General features: G+C 47.5%; 1 protein-coding gene across 2 annotated transcripts in view; it reads left to right on the forward strand.

Annotated features, from left to right (window-relative positions):
• sbno1 (strawberry notch homolog 1 (Drosophila)) overlaps positions 1–20,549 on the forward strand; it is a 274,172-nt gene that overhangs the window by 239,163 nt on the left and 14,460 nt on the right. For both annotated transcript variants that reach the window (XM_072514240.1, XM_072514325.1), the window contains 2 exons: positions 7,767–7,904; positions 8,188–8,264. In XM_072514240.1, coding sequence (XP_072370341.1) covers positions 7,767–7,904; positions 8,188–8,264 — 215 coding nt within the window. The remainder of the gene's footprint in view (positions 1–7,766; positions 7,905–8,187; positions 8,265–20,549) is intronic.

Consider the following 20,549-nt stretch of genomic DNA (forward strand, 5'->3'; position numbering starts at 1 on the left):
CAACATCTGACCGGCTTGTTTTGAACGTGTTTTGAGTGATTACTCCTAAACCTAATTCATGAAAGGATACAGTTTAGCAGAGTCAAGACTTTATTGAGCTTTTCTGACCGTTTTCACAATAAACAAGAGGTGTGACTTTGTAATGCCCAATCTTCAAGAACTTACTTTTCTATTCTATCAACAAATGCAGAACTTGCCCATTGTGCAGGAACAACCTAATCTCCATTTCAAGAGTGACATTAATTTAAACGATATTGAATTTCAGTGGCTTGACCATTGGATAAAGGACTACGTTGTTTCTGGATAAAATGGCGCTCACCTTTTTTTAAAGTTGTTTTTAAAGGTGCGATGAAAACAGAATTTTTGCAAAGGCCATTGAAAATGGCAGCCTTTTTCAATATTTTCTGTATTTGCACTTTCACAAGTGAGTGGCCCATCATTGTCAATGTTATCCATCAAAGACTTCCGGTTATGGCTATGCTGAGCTAAGTCGCACATTCGGCAGCTCCCGCCAGAAACGGACTTTTGGGCTCTTGAGGGGCCCCAATGGCAATTGTTCGACGGTTCCCAGTGTGGGAAGGTGACAGTACGGTTCCCCCAGCACTGTATGGATTGGACCAGGAGTGGAGCGGTTAAGAAAGTGAAAAGTGCGAGGGCGGAGAAGCAAGATGGCGGCGGGTGGAGACCAAGCAGCGTGGGTGCTATGGTCGCAGAGAAGCAGGAGTTCCTCAAACGCTGCTTTGCGGAGCTGAAGGCAGAAGTGCTGGAGCCGATGAAGGCGTCGATCGACAAGCTGGTGGAGATCCAGAAGGCCCAAGGGGCGGCGATCTGGGAGGTATGGGGATGGGGAGTGGGCACAAGGCCGCAAAAAGGGAGCTACGCCGGCTTGGATGGAAAGCGCGGGCTTTTTCCCGTGCTAGGGAAGGAAGGGGGCGGAGCCTGGGGTGGGCAGTGCTGGAGAGGAGAGCACACTGATTGCCAGGGGGAGGTGGAGGGATTCTCACACTGGGGGGGGGGGGGGGGGGTGCGATGGAGTGGCGGGAGATGCCGGGGTCAGCAGGAGTCAGCTGACTTACGGGAGTGCCATGGGGGGAGCAAAACGGCTAGAGGAGGATTTAGCTGGGGGGGGGTGCTGCTGCATTGGCCAAAGGGGAGCTGGAGCTAAGAGAGGGAGTCGGGGCGGGGGTCCGCCGCCTGGGGGAATGGAGGGTGCGGGAGGCGCGGGCACGTGGCTGGCCTGAAAAGGGAGATGGCTAGTTGGCCGGGGGGAGAGGAGGAGGAGGAGAGAGCCCCCTGATCCGGCTGATAACTTGGAACGTGAGGGGCCTGAACGGGCCAGTCAAGAGGGCCCGGGTGTTCGCGCACCTAAAGGGACTGAAGGCAGATGTGGTTATGCTCCAGGAGGCGCATTTGAAGGTGGCAGATCAGGTTCGGCTGAGAAAGGGGTGTGTAGGGCAGGTCTTTCACTCGGGGTTAGAACATAGAACATTACAGCGCAGTACAGGCCCTTCGGCCCTCGATGTTGCGCCGACCTGTGAAACCACTCTAAAGCCCATCTACACTATTCCCTTATTGTCCATATGTCTATCCAATGACCATTTGAATGTCCTTAGTGTTGGCGAGTCCACTACTGTTGCAGGCAGGGCATTCCATGCCCTTACTACTCTCAGAGTAAAGAACCTACCTCTGACATCTGTCTTATATCTATCTCCCCTCAATTTAAAGCTATGTCCCCTCGTGCTAGACATCACCATCCAAGGAAAAAGGCTCTCACTGTCCACCCTATCCAATCCTCTGATCATCTTGTATGCCTCAATTAAGTCACCTCTTAACTTTCTTCACTCTAACGAAAACAGCCTCAGGTCCCTCAGCCTTTCCTCATAAGATCTTCCCTCCATACCAGGCAACATTCTGGTAAATATCCTCTGCACCCTTTCCAATGCTTCCACATCCTTCCTATAATGCGGTGACCAGAATTGCACGCAATACTCCAAATGCGGCTGCACCAGAGTTTTGTACAGCTGCAACATGACCTCATGGCTCCGAAACTCAATCCCTCTACCAATAAAATTTAACACACCGTACGCCTTCTTAACAACCCTCTCAACCTGAGTGGCAACTTTCAGGGATCTATGTGCATGGACACCGAGATCTCTCTGCTCATCCACACTGCCAAGAATCTTACCATTAGCCCAGTACTCTGTCTTCCTGTTATTCCTTCCAAAATGAATCACCTCACACTTTTCTGCATTAAACTCCATTTGCCACCTCTCAGCCCAGCGCTGCAGCTTATCTATGTCCCTCTGTAACTTGTAACATCCTTCCGCACTGTCCACAACGCCACCGACTTTAGTGTCATCTGCAAATTTACTCACCCATCCATCTACGCCCTCCTCCAGGTCATTTATAAAAATGACAAACAGCAGTGGCCCCAAAACAGATCCTTGTGGCACACCACTAGTAACTGGACTCCAGTCTGAACACTTCCCATCAACCACCACCCTTTGTCTTCTTCCAGCTAGCCAATTTCTGATCCAAACTGCTAATTCACCCTGAATCCCATGCTTCTGTATTTCCTGCAGTAGCCTACTGTGGGGAACCTTATCAAACGCTTTACTGAAATCCATAAGCGCTTTACCCTCATCCACCTGTTTCGTCACCTTCTCAAAGAACTCAATAAGGTTTGTGAGGCACGACCTACCCTTCACAAGACCGTGTTGACTATCTCTAATCAAATTGTTCCTTTCCAGATGATTATACACCCTATCTCATAAACCTTTCCAAATTTTTGCCCACAACAAAAGTAAGGCTCACTGGTCTATAGTTACCGGGGCTGTCTCTGCTCCCCTTCTTGAACAAGGGGACAACATTTTCTATCCTCCAGTCTTCTGGCATTATTCCTGTAGACAAAGATGACTTAAAGATCAAAACCAAAGGCTCAGCAATCTCCGCCCTAGTTTCCCAGAGAATCCTAGGATAAATCCCATCCGGCTAGGGGACTTATCTATTTTCACACTTTCCAGAATTGCTAACACCTCCTCCTTATGAACCCCAAGCCCTTCTAGTCTAGTAGCCTGAATCTCAGTATTCTCCTTGACAACATTGTCTTTTTCCTGTGTGAATACTGACAAAAAATATTCATTTAGCACCTCTCCTATCTCCTCGGACTCCAAGCACAACTTCCCACTACTGTCCTTGACTGGCCCTACTCTTACCCTAGTCATTCATTTATTCCTGACATATCTATAGAAAGCTTTAGGGTTATCCTTGTTCCTATCTGCCAAAGACTTCTCATGTCCCCTCCTGGCTCTTCTTAGCTCTGTCTTCAGGACCTTCCTAGCTAACTTGTAACTCTCGAGCGTCCTAACTGAACCTTCATGTCTCATCTTTACATAAGCCTCCTTCTTCCTCTTGACAAGTGTTTCGACTGCTATAGTAAACCACGGTTCCCTTGCTCGACCACTTCCTCCCTGCCTGACAGGTGCATACTTATCAAGGACACGCAGTAGCTGTTCCTTGAACAAGCTCCACATTTCCATTGCGCCCATCCCCTGCAGTTTTCCTCTCCATCCGATGCATCCTAAGTCTTGCCTCATCGCATCATAATTGCCTTTCCCCCAGATATACCTCTTGCCCTGTGGTATATACCTATCCCTTTCCATCACTAAAGTAAACGTAATCGAATTGTGGTCACTATCACCAAAGTGCTCACCTACCTCCGTTGGACGCGAAGAATAGAGGAGTGGCGATTCTGGTGGGGAAGCGGGTGTCGTTTGAGGCGCTGAACATTGGCAGATAATGGAGGTCGGTACGTGATGGTGAGTGGTAGGTTGCAGGGGGTGCGGGCGGTATTGGTGAACGTATATGCCCCGAACTGGGATGATGCCGGATTTATGATGCGCATGTTGGGTCGGATTCCAGATTTGGAGGCAGGGAGCCTGATAATGGGGGGGACTTCAACACGGTGCTGGACCAAGCACTGGACCGTTCTAGGTCCAGGACGGGAAAGAGGTCGGCTGCGGCCAAGGTGCTTAGAGGGTTGATGGATCAGATGGGGGAGTAGATCCATGGAGGTTTGCCAGGCCGGTGGCCAGCGAATTTTCCTTTTTTTCCCACGTCCAAAAAGCCTACTCCCGGATAGATTTTTTCATCGTGAGTAGGACTCTTCCCAAGAGTGGAGGGCACGGAATATTCGGCCATAGCCATTTCAGATCATGCCCCGCATTGGGTGGAGCTGGAGTTGGGGGTGGAGAGGGACCAGTGCCCGCTGTGGCGCCTCGATGTGGGACTGTTGGCGGATGAGGAGTTGTGCGGGCGGATTTGGGGGTGTATCGAAAGATACTTAGAGGCCAATGACAATGGGGAGGTGCAGGTGGGGGTAGTCTGGGAGGCGCTGAAGGCGGTGATTAGGGGAGAGCTAATCTCCACTAGGGCCCACAAGGAGGAGAGGAGGGAGAGACTGGTGGGGGATATATTAAAGGTGGACAGGAGCTATGCAGAGGCCCCCGAGGAGGGACTACTTAGGGAGCGACGGAACCTCCAGACGGAATTCGACTTGCTGACTACTGGGAAAGCAGAGGCGCAGTGGAGGAAAGCGCAGGGGGCGGCGTACGAGTATGGGTAGAAGAGGAGTCGGATGCTGGCACATCAGCTTCGGAAGAGGGAGGCAGCGAAGGAGATTGGTGGAGTTAGGGATAAAGGGGGGAACACGTTGCGGAGTGCGGTGGGAATAAACGAGTCATTCAGGGACTTCTATGAGGAGCTGTATAGGTCTGAGCCCCCGACGGGGGAGGGGGGGATGTGCCAATTTCTAGATCGGCTAAGGTTCCCGAGGGGGAGGAGGAGCAGGTGGTTGGGCTGGGGACACCGATTGGGCTGGAGGAGATGGTTAAGGGACTAGGGAGCATGCAGACAGGGAAGGCCCCGGGGCCGGATGGGTTCCCGATAGAATTTTATAGGAAGTACGTGGACCTGCTGGGCCCTCTGCTAGTGAGGACTTGCAATGAGGCGAGGGAGGGGGGGACCTTGGCCTCGACAATGTCCAGGGCACTGATCTCTTTGATCTTGAAGCGGTACAAGGACCCATTACAGTGTGGATCGTACAGGCCGATCTCGCTCCTCCATGTCGACGCGAAGTTGCTGGTGAAGGTTCTGGCCACGAGAATTGAGGACTGTGTCCCGGGGGTGATTCATGAGGACCAGATGGGATTTGTGAAGGGCAGGCAGCTGAACACCAATGTGCGGAGGATCCTTAATGTAATTATAATGCATTCGGTGGAGGGGGAAGCGGAGGTAGTGGCGGCTATGGATGGGGAAAATGCCTTCGATAGGGTGGAGTGTGAGTATCTTTGGGAGGTGCTGCGGAGGTTTGGATTCGGGGAGGGGTTCATCAGTTGGGTTAGGATACTATATAAAGCCCCGGTGGCGAGTGTGGCTACGAACCGGCGGAGGTCGGAATACTTTCAGCTGTACCGGGGGGCGAGGCAGGGGTGTCCCCTTCCCCCTTGTTGTTTGCACTGACAATTGAGCTGCTGGCCATGGCACTAAGGGAGTCCAGGAACTGGAGGGGATTGGTTCGGGGGGGAGAGGAACACCGGGTGTCGCTGTATGCCGATGACCTGTTATTGTATGTTGCGGACCCAATGGAGGGGATGGCGGAGGTCATGCGAACCCTTAGGGAGTTTGGGGACTTTCCGGGGTATAAACTTAACATGGGGAAGAGTAAGCTCTTTGTGGTGCACCCAGGAGACCAGGGAAGGGGGATAGACGAGCTTCCGCTGAAGAGGGCGGAAAGGAGCTTTCGGTACCTGGGGATCCAGGTAGCTAGGAGTTGGGCGGCCCTGCACAAGCTCAATTTGTCACGGTTGGTGGAGCAGATGGAGGAGGATTTTAAAAGATGGGATATGTTGCCACCCTCACTGGCGGGTAGGGTGCAGTCGGTTAAAATGACCGTTCTCCCGAGGTTTCTCTTTGTATTTCAGTGCCTTCCCATTCTGATCCCTGAGGCCTTTTTTAAATGGGTAAGCAGGAGCATCATGGGATTTCTGTTGGCGAATAAGACCCCAAGGGTAAAAGGGGTTTTCCTGGAGCGTAGCAGGGACAGAGGGGGGCTGGCGTTGCCGAATCTATGTGGCTACTACTGGGCAGCCAATGTGGCGATAATCCGAAAGTGGGTAATGGAAGGCGAGGGGGCGGCGTGGAAGAGGCTAGAGATGGCGTCCTCTGTGTGCACGAGTCTGAGGGCGCTGGTGACGGCACCGTTCCCACTCCCGCCGACAAGGTACACCGTGAGTCCGGTGGTGGCGGCGACTCTGAAGATTTGGGGGTAGTGGAGGCGTCGTAGGGGTGAGGTGGCGGCCTTGGTTTGGTCCCCGATTCGAGAGAATCATCGGTTTGTCCCGGGAAGGATGGATGGGGGGTTTCTGAGCTGGCATCTGGCAGGGATTAAAAGAATGGGGGACCTGTTCATTGATGGGACGTTTGCGAGCCTAGGGACGCTGGAGGAGAAATTTGGGCTACCCCCTGGAAACGCTTTTAGGTATATGCAGGTGAGGGCGTTTGTGAGACGGCAGATGAGGGAATTCCCGCTGCTCCCAGCACGCAGGATTCTGGACAGGGTGATCTCGAGGGTATGGTTTGGAGAAGGCAAGGTCTCGGCGATTTACCAGGAGCTGCAAGAAGAGGAGGAGACCTCGGTGGAGGAGCTAAAGGGCAAATGGGAGGAGGAGCTCGGGGAGGACATAGATGAGGGTCTGTGGGCTGATGCCCTGAGTAGGGTTAATTCTTCCTCCTCTTGCGCCAGGCTCAGCCTGATGCAGTTTAAAGTTGTTCACAGAGCGTATATGACAGGGGCGAGGTTGAGTAGGTTCTTTGGGGTGGAGGACAGATGTGTGAGGTGCTCGGGCAGCCCAGCAAATCACGCCCATATTTTCTGGTCGTGCCCGGCGCTGGCTGGGTTTTGGAGGGGCTTTGCGAGGCTCATGTCCAAGGTGGTGAACGCCCGGGTCAAGCCGAGCTGGGGGGTAGCACTATTTGGGCTATCGGACGAGCCGGGAGTGCAGGAGGCGAGAGAGGCCGGTATTCTGGCCTTTGCGTCCCTGGTAGCCCGGTGGAGGATTTTGTTACTGTGGAAGGATGCGAAGCCCCCCAGGGTGGAAGCCTGGATTAATGACATGGCAGGGTTCATCAAGCTAGAGAGGATAAAGTTTGCCTTGCGAGGGTCTGTGCAAGGATTCTTCAGGCGGTGGCAACCGTTCCTAGACTTTCTCGTGGAGCGTTAGGAGGAGGTCAGCAGCAGCAGCAGCCCGGGGCGGGGGGGCTCTTTTGGGGTGACGTTTGGGTTAGGGTGGGGTGTTTCCCTATTGTGTTTTTATTGTTATATGGGGGGTTATGGTAGTTTGGGGAAATTCTATGTATAATTCTTGCGGGTTGTGTTCTTATGTTCTTGTTTCTCTTTTCTGTAGGGGGAAGGGTTGTGATGCAAATCTGCTGAAAATTTGACTAAAGATATATATTTTTTTAAATGTTATCCATCAAACAGCGCATCTCTCTCTCTCTTTCCCCCCCCTCGCTCAATGTTCTGTATTATGTTAACCTCTAAGGGTGGAATAAACTGCAGAAATCCCATCTCAAAATGCAAATACAATCTCTGGAAATTCAATTTATTTATTTTGTAAGTTTATCACAAAATGAGCTATAATGATGCAACACAAAATACCCACTTTATCTCCGGTGAAGAACAACATGTTGATTTTTTTTTGTTCCAGATAAGAAATAATAAAAAGACGGCAATTCTGGTCAAGGAAGTTAATTGCAAGAAGAGACTGTTCATGATGTTCAGGCCAAATACTGGCAAACAGCTCAAACTAGAGAACTACATTGACCTAAAGAAGAAATATAAAAAGGTGAAGGACCATGGACTAAAATGAGCTCATTAAATGTGCAGTGTGCTAGAAGTGGCAATGCTTGTGTTATAACATTCCTAGGAGATCTTTCTATATCCTGAATTACACGTGCTGGCATTGGTGAAACATTGCTGCATTGGGAGTGTTCTTGTTTGAACTGTTTAAAGTCAAATGTATTGACCTATATCAACAGATGCGTTGCTGTAGTAATTCTGGAGTTGACCGAGTTGGGGCAAGTCACTTTCTTTGTAAAATTGTGAAATGTTTTTATCTGTTTTCACAGGTAGCTTCTGGGGAAGCAGAGACACATTGGCTGGAACAGTACAAGTCATCTGCAGACACTTGTACCCATGCATATTGGTTAGTAGGGTCAAAAAATGGTTAAGATGTTTCTTAAAGCTGTATCATTTATTCTTTTAATGCTGTAATCCCCCGAACTCTCTTTCTCTCTGAACTGCTGTGTATCTACTAACTTCCCATTTCTAGCCAAAGTCCTCAAACATATACTCATCTCCAGAATCTCTGCCTATCTTTTCCCATATCAAAAAATACATAGGGCCCTCTTCTTTGCAGACAAAGAATATGTGCACACATTGTATCTATTCTAGCCAAACAAAACAAGTTACAGCCGTTCACTGATAATTCCCCAAGATATTCCTTATTCAATCGGTGAAGCTGCTCAGTTTAAATTTCAAACAGTGCTTGGCAGTTATCTGTCAGTCATCAACTGATGCATTCTCCACGGCACCACCTCTACCTACCAGAGTCTACTTGCCTACTGATCAGTATTCCCTTCTCATACAGTATATATTGGTTGTTTTCCCCCTTTATTGCCATTCTTGTGAAGTATTCTGATAGTCCAAGGCGAAAAGCTTCAACGTGTTTCTCTTTTTCAGCAATACTCAAATTTTATGCTACCAAACAACTCTTTAATTGCACTTTTCTGAAGTGTTTTGGGATGTTTTTCTGTTCATGATGCTATATAGGGCCACATAGGTACCAACTACATAGGTAGGAAAAGGGATAGGGATGTAAGGCAGGAATTCAGGGAGCTAGGGTGGAAACTTAGATCTAGGACAAACAGAGTTATTATCTCTGGGTTGTTACCCGTGCCACGTGATAGTGAGACGAGGAATAGGGAGCGAGAGGAGTTGAACACGTGACTACAGGGATGGTGCAGGAGGGAGGGTTTCAGATTTCTGGATAATTGGGGCTCATTCTGGGGTCTGTGGGACCTCTACAAACGGGATGGTCTACACCTGGACCAGAGGGGTACCAATATCCTGGGGGGGAAATTTGCTAATCCTCTTCGGGAGAGTTTAAACTAGTTCAGCAGGGGCTTGGGAACCTGAATTATAGCTCCAGTATACAGGAGGTTGAGAGTAGTGAGGTCATGAGTAAGGTTTTAAAGTTACAGGAGTGTACCGGCAGGCAGGAAGGTGGTTTAAAGTGTGTCTTCTTCAATGCCAGGAGCATCCGGAATAAGGTGGGTGAACTTGCGGCATGGGTTGTTACTTGGGACTTCGATGTTGTGGCCATTTCGGAGACATGGATAGAGCAGGGACAGGAATGGTTGTTGCAGGTGCTGGGGTTTAGATACTTCAGTAAGCTCAGGGAAGGTGGTAAAAGAAGGGGAGGGGTGGCATTGTTAGTCAAGGACAGTATTACAGTGGCAGAAAGGACATTTGATGAGGACTCGTCTACTGAGGTAGTATGGGCTGAGGTTAGAAACAGGAAAGGAGAGGTCACCCTGTTAGGGGTTTTCTATAGGCCCCCGAAAAGTTCCAGAGATGTAGAGGAAAGGATTGCAAAGATGATTCTGGATAGGAGCGAAAGCAACAGGGTAGTTGTTATGGGGGACTTTAACTTTCCAAATATTAACTGGAAACGCTACCGTTCGAGTACTTTAGATGGGTCTGTTTTTGTCCTATGTGTGCAGGAGGGCTTCCTGACACAGTATGTAGATAGGCCAACGAGAGGTGAGGCCATAATGGATTTGGTACTGGGTAATGAACCAGGACAGGTGTTAGATTTGGAGGTAGGAGAGCACTTTGATGATAGTGACCACAATTCGATTAAGTTTACTTTAGTGATGGAAAGGGATAGGTATATACCGCAGGGCAAGAGTTATATCTGAGGGAAAGGCAATTATGATGCGATGAGGCAAGACTTAGGATGCATCGGATGGAGAGGAAAACTGCAGGGGATGGGCACAATGGAAATGTGGAGCTTGTTCAAGGAACAGCTACTGCGTGTCCGTGATAAGTATGCACCTGTCAGGCAGGGAGGAAGTGGTCGAGCAAGGGAATCGTGGTTTACTAAAGCAGTCAAAACACTTGTCAAGAGGAAGAAGGAGGCTTATGTAAAGATGAGACATGAAGGTTTAGTTAGGGCGCTCGAGAGTTATAAGTTAGCTAGGAAGGACCTAAAGAGAGAGCTAAGAAGAGTCAGGAGGGGACGTGAGAAGTCTTTGGCAGGTAGGATCAAGGATAACCCTAAAGCTTTCTATAGATATGTCAGGAATAAACGAATGACTAGGGTAAGAGTAGGGCCAGTCAAGGACAGTAGTGGGAAGTTGTGCTTGGAGTCCGAGGTGATAGGAGAAGTGCTAAATGAATATTTTTTGTCAGTATTCACACAGGAAAAAGACAATGTTGTCGAGGAGAATACTGAGATTCGGGCTACTGGACTAGAAGGGCTTGAGGTTCATAAGGAGGAGGTGTTAGCAATTCTGGAAAGTGTGAAAATGGATAAATCCCCTGGGCCGGATGGGATTTATCCTAGGATTCTCTGAGAAGCTAGGGAGGAGATTGCTGAGCCTTTGGCTTTGATCTTTAAGTCATCTTTGTCTACAGGAATAGTACCAGATGACTGGAGGATAGCAAATGTTGTCCCCCATGTTCAAGAAGGTTAGTAGAGACAACCCCGGTAACTATAGACCAGTGAGCCTTACTTCTGTTGTGGGCAAAATCTTGGAAAGGTTTATAAGAGATCGGATGTATAATCTGGAAAGGAATAATTTGATTAGAGATAGTCAACATGGTTTTTTGAAGGTTAGGCCGTGCCTCACAAACCTTATTGAGTTCTTTGAGAAGGTGACCAAACAGGTGGATGAGGGTAAAGCAGTTGATGTGGTGTATATGGATTTCAGTAAAACGTTTGATAAGGTTCCCCACAGTAGGCTACTGCAGAAAATACGGAGACATGGGATTCCGGGCGATTTAGCAGTTTGGATCAGAAATTGGCTAGCTGGAAGAAGACAAAGGGTGGTGGTTGATGGGAAGTGTTCAGACTGGAGTCCAGTTACTAGTGGTGTACCACAAGGATCTGTTTTGGGGCCACTGCTGTTTGTCATTTTTATAAATGACCTGGAGGAGGGCGTAGAAGGATGGGTGAGTAAATTTGCAGATGACACTAAAGTCGGTGGAGTTGTGGACAGTGCGGAAGGATGTTACAAGTTACAGAGGGACATAGATAAGCTGCAGCGCTGGGCTGAGAGGTGGCAAATGGAGTTTAATGCAGAAAAGTGTGAGGTGATTCATTTTGGAAGGAATAACAGGAAGACTGAGCACTCGGCTAATGGTAAGATTCTTGGCAGTGTGGATGAGCAGAGAGATCTCGGTGACCATGTACATAGATCCCTGAAAGTTGCCACCCAGGTTGAGAGGGTTGTTAAGAAGGCGTACGGTGTGTTAGCTTTTATTGGTAGAGGGATTGAGTTTCGGAGCCATGAGGTCATGTTGCAGCTGTACAAAACTCTGGTGCAGCCGCATTTGGAGTATTGCGTGCAATTCTGGTCGCCGCATTATAGGAAGGATGTGGAAGCATTGGAAAGGGTGCAGACGAGATTTACCAGAATGTTGCCTGGTATGGAGGGAAGATCTTATGAGGAAAGGGTGAGGGACTTGAGGCTGTTTTTGTTAAAGAGAAGAAGGTTAAGAGGTGACTTAATTGATGCATACAAGATGATCAGAGGATTGGATAGGTTGGACAGTGAGAGCCTTTTTCCTTGGATGGTGATGTCTAGCACGAGGGGACATAGCTTTAAATTGAGGGGAGATAGATATAAGACAGAGGTCAGAGGTAGGTTCTTTACTCAGAGAGTAGTAAGGGCGTGGAATGCCCTGCCTGCAACAGTAGTGGACTCGCCAACACTAAGGGCATTCAAATGGTCATTGGATAGACATATGGACGATAAGGGAATAGTGGAGATGGGCTTTAGAGTGGTTTCACAGGTCGGCGCAACATCGAGGGCCGAAGGGCTTGTACTGCGCAGTTATGTTCTATGTTCTACAGTGGTTAGCACTGTTCCTTCACAACGCCAGGGTCCCAGGTTCGATTCCCGGCTTGGAATCTGTGTTGAGTCTGCCTGTTCTCCCCGTGTCGCCGTGGGTTTCCTCCGGGTGCTCCAATTTCCTCCCACAAATCCCGAAAGACGTGCTGTTAGGTGAATTGGACCTTCTGAATTCTCCCGCTGTGTACCTGAACAGGTGCCGGAATGTGGCGACTCGGGGCTTTTCACAGTAACTTCATTGCAGTGTTAATGTCAGCCTACTTGTGACAATAAAGATTATTATTATTAGATGCACATGTTGTATCTATCTTCCAAACTTTGTGCAGTCCTGCTTTCTAAATTCTGTGTTTGTAAATAGTTGACGTGGCATTTTCTCCATTCCTTCTCCACATCATTCCCTGACAAAATTCAACAGAGGGCTCAAGAGAGCTCATTTCGCCACTGCAGAAGCTATTACCTGGCTTGGTTAGCTGCTCAAGCTAAAAAGTGTTTATGCAGTTGCATTGTGTACCTTGTGTTGCCTTATTATGTATTTTATTTTCATGTACTTAATCTGTTGAGCTGCTCGCAGCAAAATACTTTTCACTGTACCTCGGTACACGTGACAATAAACACAATCCAATCCAAAAAGAAAGTCTTAAAATGGGAGGGTTGTTTGCCTTGGCCCATTTTAAGGGCCATGTTTCAGGACCTCAATACTCCGAGGTGGAACAGCACTGCAAGTAAATTTGTCATCTTCCTTCGAGTTCTAAACCTGAAAAGACAACAGCAGATGTATGAAGACATTTGGCTGCAGCAATCAAATAAATGGCTAGCTTCCAAGTTCTCGAAGAATGATGTGTTGTAATTACAATATTTATCTTCAGTTTCAATAACCAGTCATTCAAGCCTCAATGAATGAGTTACATAGGAAATAGAAGCTAGTCAGCCCCTTTTGCCTGCTCTGCTATTCAGTTAAATAGTGGCTGATATTCTAATCTCCCGCTGCCTTGGGAAAGTGGGCAGTAAAATCAAAGACCGCTCCCACCCGCCTTACTCACTCTTCCAACTTCTTCCATTGGGCAGGAGATACAAAAGTCTGAGAACACGCACAAACAGACTCCTAAACAACCCTCTTATGGACTGACCTCATTAACACTACACCCTGTATGCTTCACCCGATGCCGGTGTTATGTAGTTACATTGTGTACCTTGTGTTGCCCTATTATGTATTTTCTTTTATTTCCTTTTCTCTTCATGTACTTAATGATCTTTTGAGCTTCTTTTCACTGTACCTCGGTACACATGACAATAAACAAAATCCAAATCCAATGTCTCGGCCATTTCCTCATTTCCCATTATTAAATCCCCCTTCTCATCTTCTAAAGAACCAATGTTTAACTTAGCCATTCTTTTTCATTTTATATATTTGTTACTTTTGCTACCTGTTTTTAATATTCTGAGCTAGTTTACTCTCATAATGTATCCTACTTTTCTTTAGTTTTTTTCGTGGCTTTCTATTGACCGTTAAAGATTTCCCAATCCTCTAGTTTCCCATGAACCTTTGCCACTTTGCATGCATGCATTTTCTTTCAATTTGATACCCTCCTTTATTTCCTTGGATATCTGGCTGATTTTCCCTTTTCCTACAGTCCTGCCTTTTCATGGTACATAAAGTCTTTGCACCCATTCTACTTTAGCCTACTCCCCCCTCATCCCATTGTAGTCTCCTTTGTTTAAGCACAAGACACTGGTATTGGATTTTGTCTTCTCTCCCTCCATCTGTATTTTAAGTAAGGCCCAACCTTTGAACCTAGGTCCAAAGCCAAACTGCCCCAGCACCTCAAAATTCCCCCCCAACCCACTCAATCTAGTCAAACACTTTCTCCACGTCCATGGTGATGATTATCACTGGCTCGGCTCCCGCGAAGGCGACATCACTATGTTCAGGAGTCTCCCAATGTTGGATGACAATTGCCGGTACTTAGCAAACCCTGTCTACTCCTCCGAAATTACCCCTGGTGGCAGGCACCCCTCCAAGCGAGTCGCCAACACCTTCGTGAACAGCTTTGCGTCAGCAATCAACAGCGATGTGGGCTGATATGAGCCACACTCCACGGAAACTTTATCCTTCAGGATAAAGGAAATGGAAGCCTGTGCCAATATGGCTAGCAGCTACCCCCGGGACAGTGAATCGTTAAATATGTCCGGCAATTCTCCAGGTCATTGACTTTGGCCTTCAATGTTTTATTTTTTTTAAATTTAAGAGTACCCAATTATTTATTTTCCCAATTAAGGGGCAATTTAGCATGGCCAATCCTACCCTGCACATAAGACCCATGCAAAGAACAAAGAAATGTACAGCACAGGAACAGGCCCTCCAAGCCCGTGCCGACCATGCTGCCTGACTAAACTACAATCGTCTACACTTCCTGGGTCTGTATCCCTCTGTTCCCATCCTATTCATGTATTTGTCAAGATGCCCCTTAAATGTCACTATCGTCCCTGCTTCCACCACCTCCTCCGGTAGCGAGTTCCAGGCACCCACTACCCTCTGCGTAAAAAAACTTGCCTCGTACATCTCCTCTAAACCTTGTCCCTCTCACCTTAAACCTATGCCCCCTAGTAATTGACCCCTCTACCCTGGGGAAAAGCCTCTGACTATCCACTCTGTCTATGCCCCTCATAATTTTGTAGACCTCTATCAGGTCGCCCCTCAACCTCCGTCGTTCCAGTGAGAACAAACCGAGTTTATTCAACCACTTCTCATAGTTAATGCCCTCCATGCCAGGCAACATTCTGGTAAATCTCTTCTGCACCTTCTCTAAAGCCTCCACATCCTTCTGGTAGTGTGGCGATCAGAATTGAACACTATACTCCCAAGTGTGGCCTAACTAAGGCTCTATACAGCTGCAACATGACTTGCCAATTCTTATGCTCAATGCCCCGGCCAATGAAGGCAAGCATGCCGTATGCCTTCTTGACAACCTTCTCCACCTGTGTTGCCCCTTCCAGTGACCTGTGGACCTGTACTCCTAGATCTCTCTGACTTTCAATACTCTTGAGGGTTCTACCATTCACTGTATATTCCCTTCCTGCATTAGACCTTCCAAAATGCATTACCTCACATTTGTCCGGATTAAACTCCATCTGCCATCTCTCCGCCCAAGTGTCCAAACAATCTAAATCCTGCTGTATCCTCTGACAGTCCTCATCGCTATCTGCAATTCCACTAACCTTTGTGTCGTCTGCAAACGTACGAATCAGACCAGTTACATTTTCCTCCAAATCATTTATATATACTACAAACAGCAACGGTCCCAGCACTGATCCCTGCGGAACACCACTGGTCACAGCCCTCCAATTAGAAAAGCATCCTTCCATTGCTACTCTCTGCCTTCTATGACCTAGCCAGTTCTGTATCCGCCTTGCCAGCTCACCCCTGATCCCGTGTGACTTCACCTTTTGTACTAGTCTACCATGAGGGACCTTGTCAAAGGCCTTACTGAAGTCCATATAGACAACATCCACTGCCCTACCTGCATCAATCATCTTTGTGACCTCCTCGAAAAACTCTTATCAAGTTTAGTGAGACACGACCTCCCCTTCACAAAACCATGCTGCCTCTCACTAATACGTCCATTCGCTTCCAAATGGGAGTAGATCCTGTCTCGAAAAATTCTCTCCAGTAATTTCCCTACCACTGAAGTAAGGCTCACCGGCCTGTAGTTCCCTGGATTATCCTTGCTACCCTTCTTAAACAGAGGAACAACATTAGCTATTCTCCAGTCCTCCGGGACATCACCTGAAGACAGTGAGGATCCAAAGATTTCTGTCAAGACCTCAGCAATTTCCTCTCCAGCCTCCTTCAGTATTCTGGGGTAGATCCCATCAGGCCCTGGGGACTTATCTACCGTAATATTTTTTAAGACGCCCAACACCTCGTCTTTTTGGATCTCAATGTGACCCAGGCTATCTACACACCCTTCTCCAGACTCAACATCTACCAATTCCTTCTCTTTGGTGAATACTGATGCAAAGTATTCATTTAGTACCTCACCCATTTCCTCTGGCTCCACACACTGATTCCCTTGCCTGTCCTTCAGTGGGCCAACCCTTTCCCAGGCTACCCTCTTTGCTTTTTATGTACGTGTAAAAAGCCGTGGGAATTTCCTTAACCCTATTTGCCAATGACTTTTCGTGACCCCTTCTAGCCCTCCTGACTCCTTGCTTAAGTTCCTTCCTACTTTCCTTATATTCCTCACAGGCTTCATCTGTTCCCAGCCTTTTAGCCCTGACAAATGCCTACTTTTTCTTTTTGACGAGGCCTACAATATCTCTCGTTATCCAAGGTTCACGAAAATTGCCGTATTTATCCTTCTTCCTCACAGGAACATGCCGGTCCTGAATTCCTTTCAACTGACATTGAAAGCCTCCCACATGTCAAATGTTGATTTGCCCTCAAACATCCGCCCCCAATCTATGTTCTTCAGTTCCCGCCTAATATTGTTATAATTAGCCTTCCCCCAATTAGGCACATTCGCCCTAGGACCACTCTTATCCTTGTCCACCAGCACTTTAAAACTCACTGAATTGTGGTCACTGTTCCCGAAATGCTCCCCTACTGAAACTTCTACCACCTGGCTGGGCTCATTCCCCAATACCAGGTCAAATACTGCCCCTTCCCTCGTTGGACTGTCTACATATTGTTTTAAGAAGCCCTCCTGGATGCTCCTTACAAACTCTGCCCCGTCTAAGCCCCTGGCACTAAGTGAGTCCCAGTCAATATTGGGGAAGTTGAAGTCTCCCATCACCACAACCCTGTTGTTTTTACTCTTTCCCAAAATCTGTCTACCTATCTGCTCCTCTATCTCCCGCTGGCTGTTGGGAGGCCTGTAGTAAACCCCCAACATTGTGACTGCACCCTTCTTATTCCTGATCTCTAGGGGCTGGTTTAGCTCACTGGACTAAATCGCTGGCTTTTAAAGCAGACCAAGGTAGGCCAGCAGCACGGTTCAATTCCCGTACCAGCCTCCCCGAACAGGCGCCGGAATGTGGCGACTAGGGGCTTTTCACAGTAACTTCATTGAAGCCTACTTGTGACAGTAAGCGATTTTCATTTTTCATTTCATTTCTACCCATATAGCCTCACTGCCCTCTGAGGTGTCCTCCCGTAGTACAGCTGTGATATCCTCCCTAACCAGTAGCGCAACTCCGCCACCCCTTTTACATCCCCCTCTAGCCTGCCTGAAACATCTAAATCCTGGAACATTTAGCTGTCAATCCTGCCGTTCCGTCACCCAAGTCTCTGTAATAGCAACAACATCATAGTTCCAAGTACTAATCCAAGCTCTAAGTTCATCTGCCTTCCCCATAATACTTCTTGCATTAAAACATATGCACTTCAGGCCACCAGACCCGCTGTGTTCAGCAACTTCTCCCTGTCTGCTTCTGATCTATTGCTACCGTGCCCACCCCCCTGCCATACTAGTTTAAACCCTCCCGTGTGACACTAGCAAACCTCGCGGCCAGGATATTTATGCCTCTCCAGTTTAGATGCAACCCGTCCTTCTTATATAGGTCACACCTGCCCTGGAAGAGCTCCCAGTGGTCCAGATAACGGAAACCCTCACTCCTACACCAGCTGTTTAGCTGCTCTATCTTCCTGTTTCTAGCCTCACTGGCACGTGGCACAGGGAGTAATTCCGAGATTATAACCCTGGAGGTCCTGTCTTTTAACTTTCTGCCTAGCTCCCTGAACTCCTGCTGCAGGACCTCATGCCCCTTTCTGCCTATGTCGTTAGTACCAATATGTTCAACGACCTCTGCCTGTTTGCCCTCCCCCTTCAGGATGCCCTCTACCCGTTCGGAGACATCCTGGATCCTGGCACCACGGAGGCAACACACCATCCTGGAGTCTTTCACATCCACAGAAGCGCCTATCTGTGCCCCTGACTATAGAGTCCCCTATTACTATTGCTCTTCTGCGCTTTGACCCTCCCTTCTGAACATCAGAGCCAGCCGTGGTGCCACTGCTCTGGCTGCTGCTGTTTTTCCCTGCTAGGCTATCCCCCCCGATAGTATCCAATGGGGTATACCTGTTCGAGAGGGGGACAACCACGGGGGATTCCTGCACTGACTGCCTGCCCTTTTTGGTGGTTACCCATTTCTCTGCCTGCACCTTGGGTGTCACCACATTTATATAACTGCGATCTATGACGCTTTCCACCACCTGCATGCTCCTAAGTGCATCCAATTGCCGCTCCAACCGAACCATGCGGTCTGTGAGGAGCTCCAGTTGGGTGCACTTTCTGCAGATGAAGGCATCCGGGACGCTGGAAGCCTCCCGGACCTGCCACATCTCACAGTCAGAGCACTGCACCCCTCTAACTGACATTGCGTCAATTAATTAGTAAATTAAAATTTAAAAATTTTTTTATTTTTTTTAAGTTACTATTAACTATCTGTTTCCTAGCACTAGATTTCTACTATAAATGTGAAAGCTAAATATAGTACTCTCCAATCTCTGGCTTAGATACCCCTCTAAATTAAAATTAAGTAATTAGGTTTAATTAGTTCCCAATGCTTAATTTTTTTAAATTTAGTGTAGAACACAGGGAGAATGTGCAACTCCATAGAATCATAGATGTTCACAGCATGAAAACAGGCCCTTCGTCCCAACTTGTCCATGCACCCAGTTTCTATCACTAAGCTAGTCCCAATTGCTCGCATTTGGCCCATATCCCTCTATACTCAGCTTTCCCATATAACTGTCCAAATGCTTTTTAAAAGACAAAATTGTACCCGCCTCCACTACTGCCTCTGGCAGCTCGTTCCAGACAGTCACCGCCCTTTGTGTGAAAATTGTCCCTCTGGACCCTTTTGTATATCTCCCCTCTTAACCTAAATCTATGCCCTCTAGTTTTAGACTTCCCTCCCTTTGGGAAAAGATGTTGACTGTCTACCTTATCTATGCCCCTCATTATTTTATAGACCTCTATACGATCACCCCTCAGTCGCCTACGCTCCAGGGAAAAAAGTCCCAGTCTATCCAGCCTCTCCTTGTATCTCAAACCATCAAGTCCCGTTAGCATCCTAGTAAATCTTTTCTGCACTTTTTCTAGTTTAATAATATCCTTTCTATAATAGGGTGACCAGAACTGTACACAGTATTCCAAGTGTGACCGTACTAATGTCTTGTACAACTTCAGCAAGCCGTCCAAACTCCTGTATTCCGCGTTCTGAGCAATGAAACCAAGCATACCGAATTCCTTCTTCACCACCCTGTCCATCTGTGACTCCACTTTCAAGGAACTATGAACCTGTACTCCTAGATCTCTTTGTTCTATAACTCTCCCCAACTCTCTACCAATAACTGAGTAGGTCCTGCCCCGATATGATCTACCAAAATGCATTACCTCACATTTATCTAAATTAAACTCCATCTGCCATTCATCGGCCCACTGGCCCTATTGATCAAGATCCCGTTGCAATCCTAGATAACCACCTTCACTGTCCACTATGCCACTAATCTTTTTTTTTTTTTAATATTTTTTGTTCTCCTTTTTCAGATTTTCTCCAAATTTACACCCAACAATAAACAATAATCAGTAACGAATGTAATGTCCCCATAATTAATAACAACGATCCCATCCTCCCACCAAACCCTAGACATTGGCCTGCATGTTAACATAAACAAATAACAAAAAGGAATCAGGAATCACCCATAGTCACCATTAACACATACAGTCCCTCTCCCCCCAACCCTCCCAGCCCCCCACTCCCCGAATGTTCGATGTGATCCAATTCTTGAAAGTGCATAATGAATAATGTCCATGAATTGTAGAACCCCTACATCCTTTCCCTCAGTTCAAATGTGACCTTTTCAAGCGTTAAGAATTCCAGCAGGTCCCCCCGCCATGTCAGGCCACAGGGTGGAGTGGTTGATCTCCACCCTAACAGAATCCGCCTTCGGGCGATCTGTTATGGGAGAGGCGTTTTCAGAACCCCAAAATGTATCATGGAGTTCAACCAACCTCTCCCTTTAATGGATTTGTTGCTTTTCCTAGCACACGGCTTTTTCCCCAGGTGTGGGATTACAATTATGGACACGTGGTTTTAAACACAAAACAATGCTTATTCTATGAACTCAACTTAACCTTTTAAATAAACATTGGATCCCTTAACACCCCTTACTTCAAAGATAACCCTGAAAATAATACACCACTAAATAATCCCTCAAAATGTTCCTTCAAACACCCAAAAGGCTTCAAACCTTCAAAACAATAACACACCAGGTCACAGTTAATATATATTTTCTGTTGGGTGGCAGAGATATATCAGCTTGGTTGACTTCAGCTCCAGCACCTTGC

Source organism: Scyliorhinus torazame, chromosome 1, assembly GCF_047496885.1.
Source record: "Scyliorhinus torazame isolate Kashiwa2021f chromosome 1, sScyTor2.1, whole genome shotgun sequence".
NCBI lineage: Eukaryota > Metazoa > Chordata > Chondrichthyes > Carcharhiniformes > Scyliorhinidae > Scyliorhinus > Scyliorhinus torazame.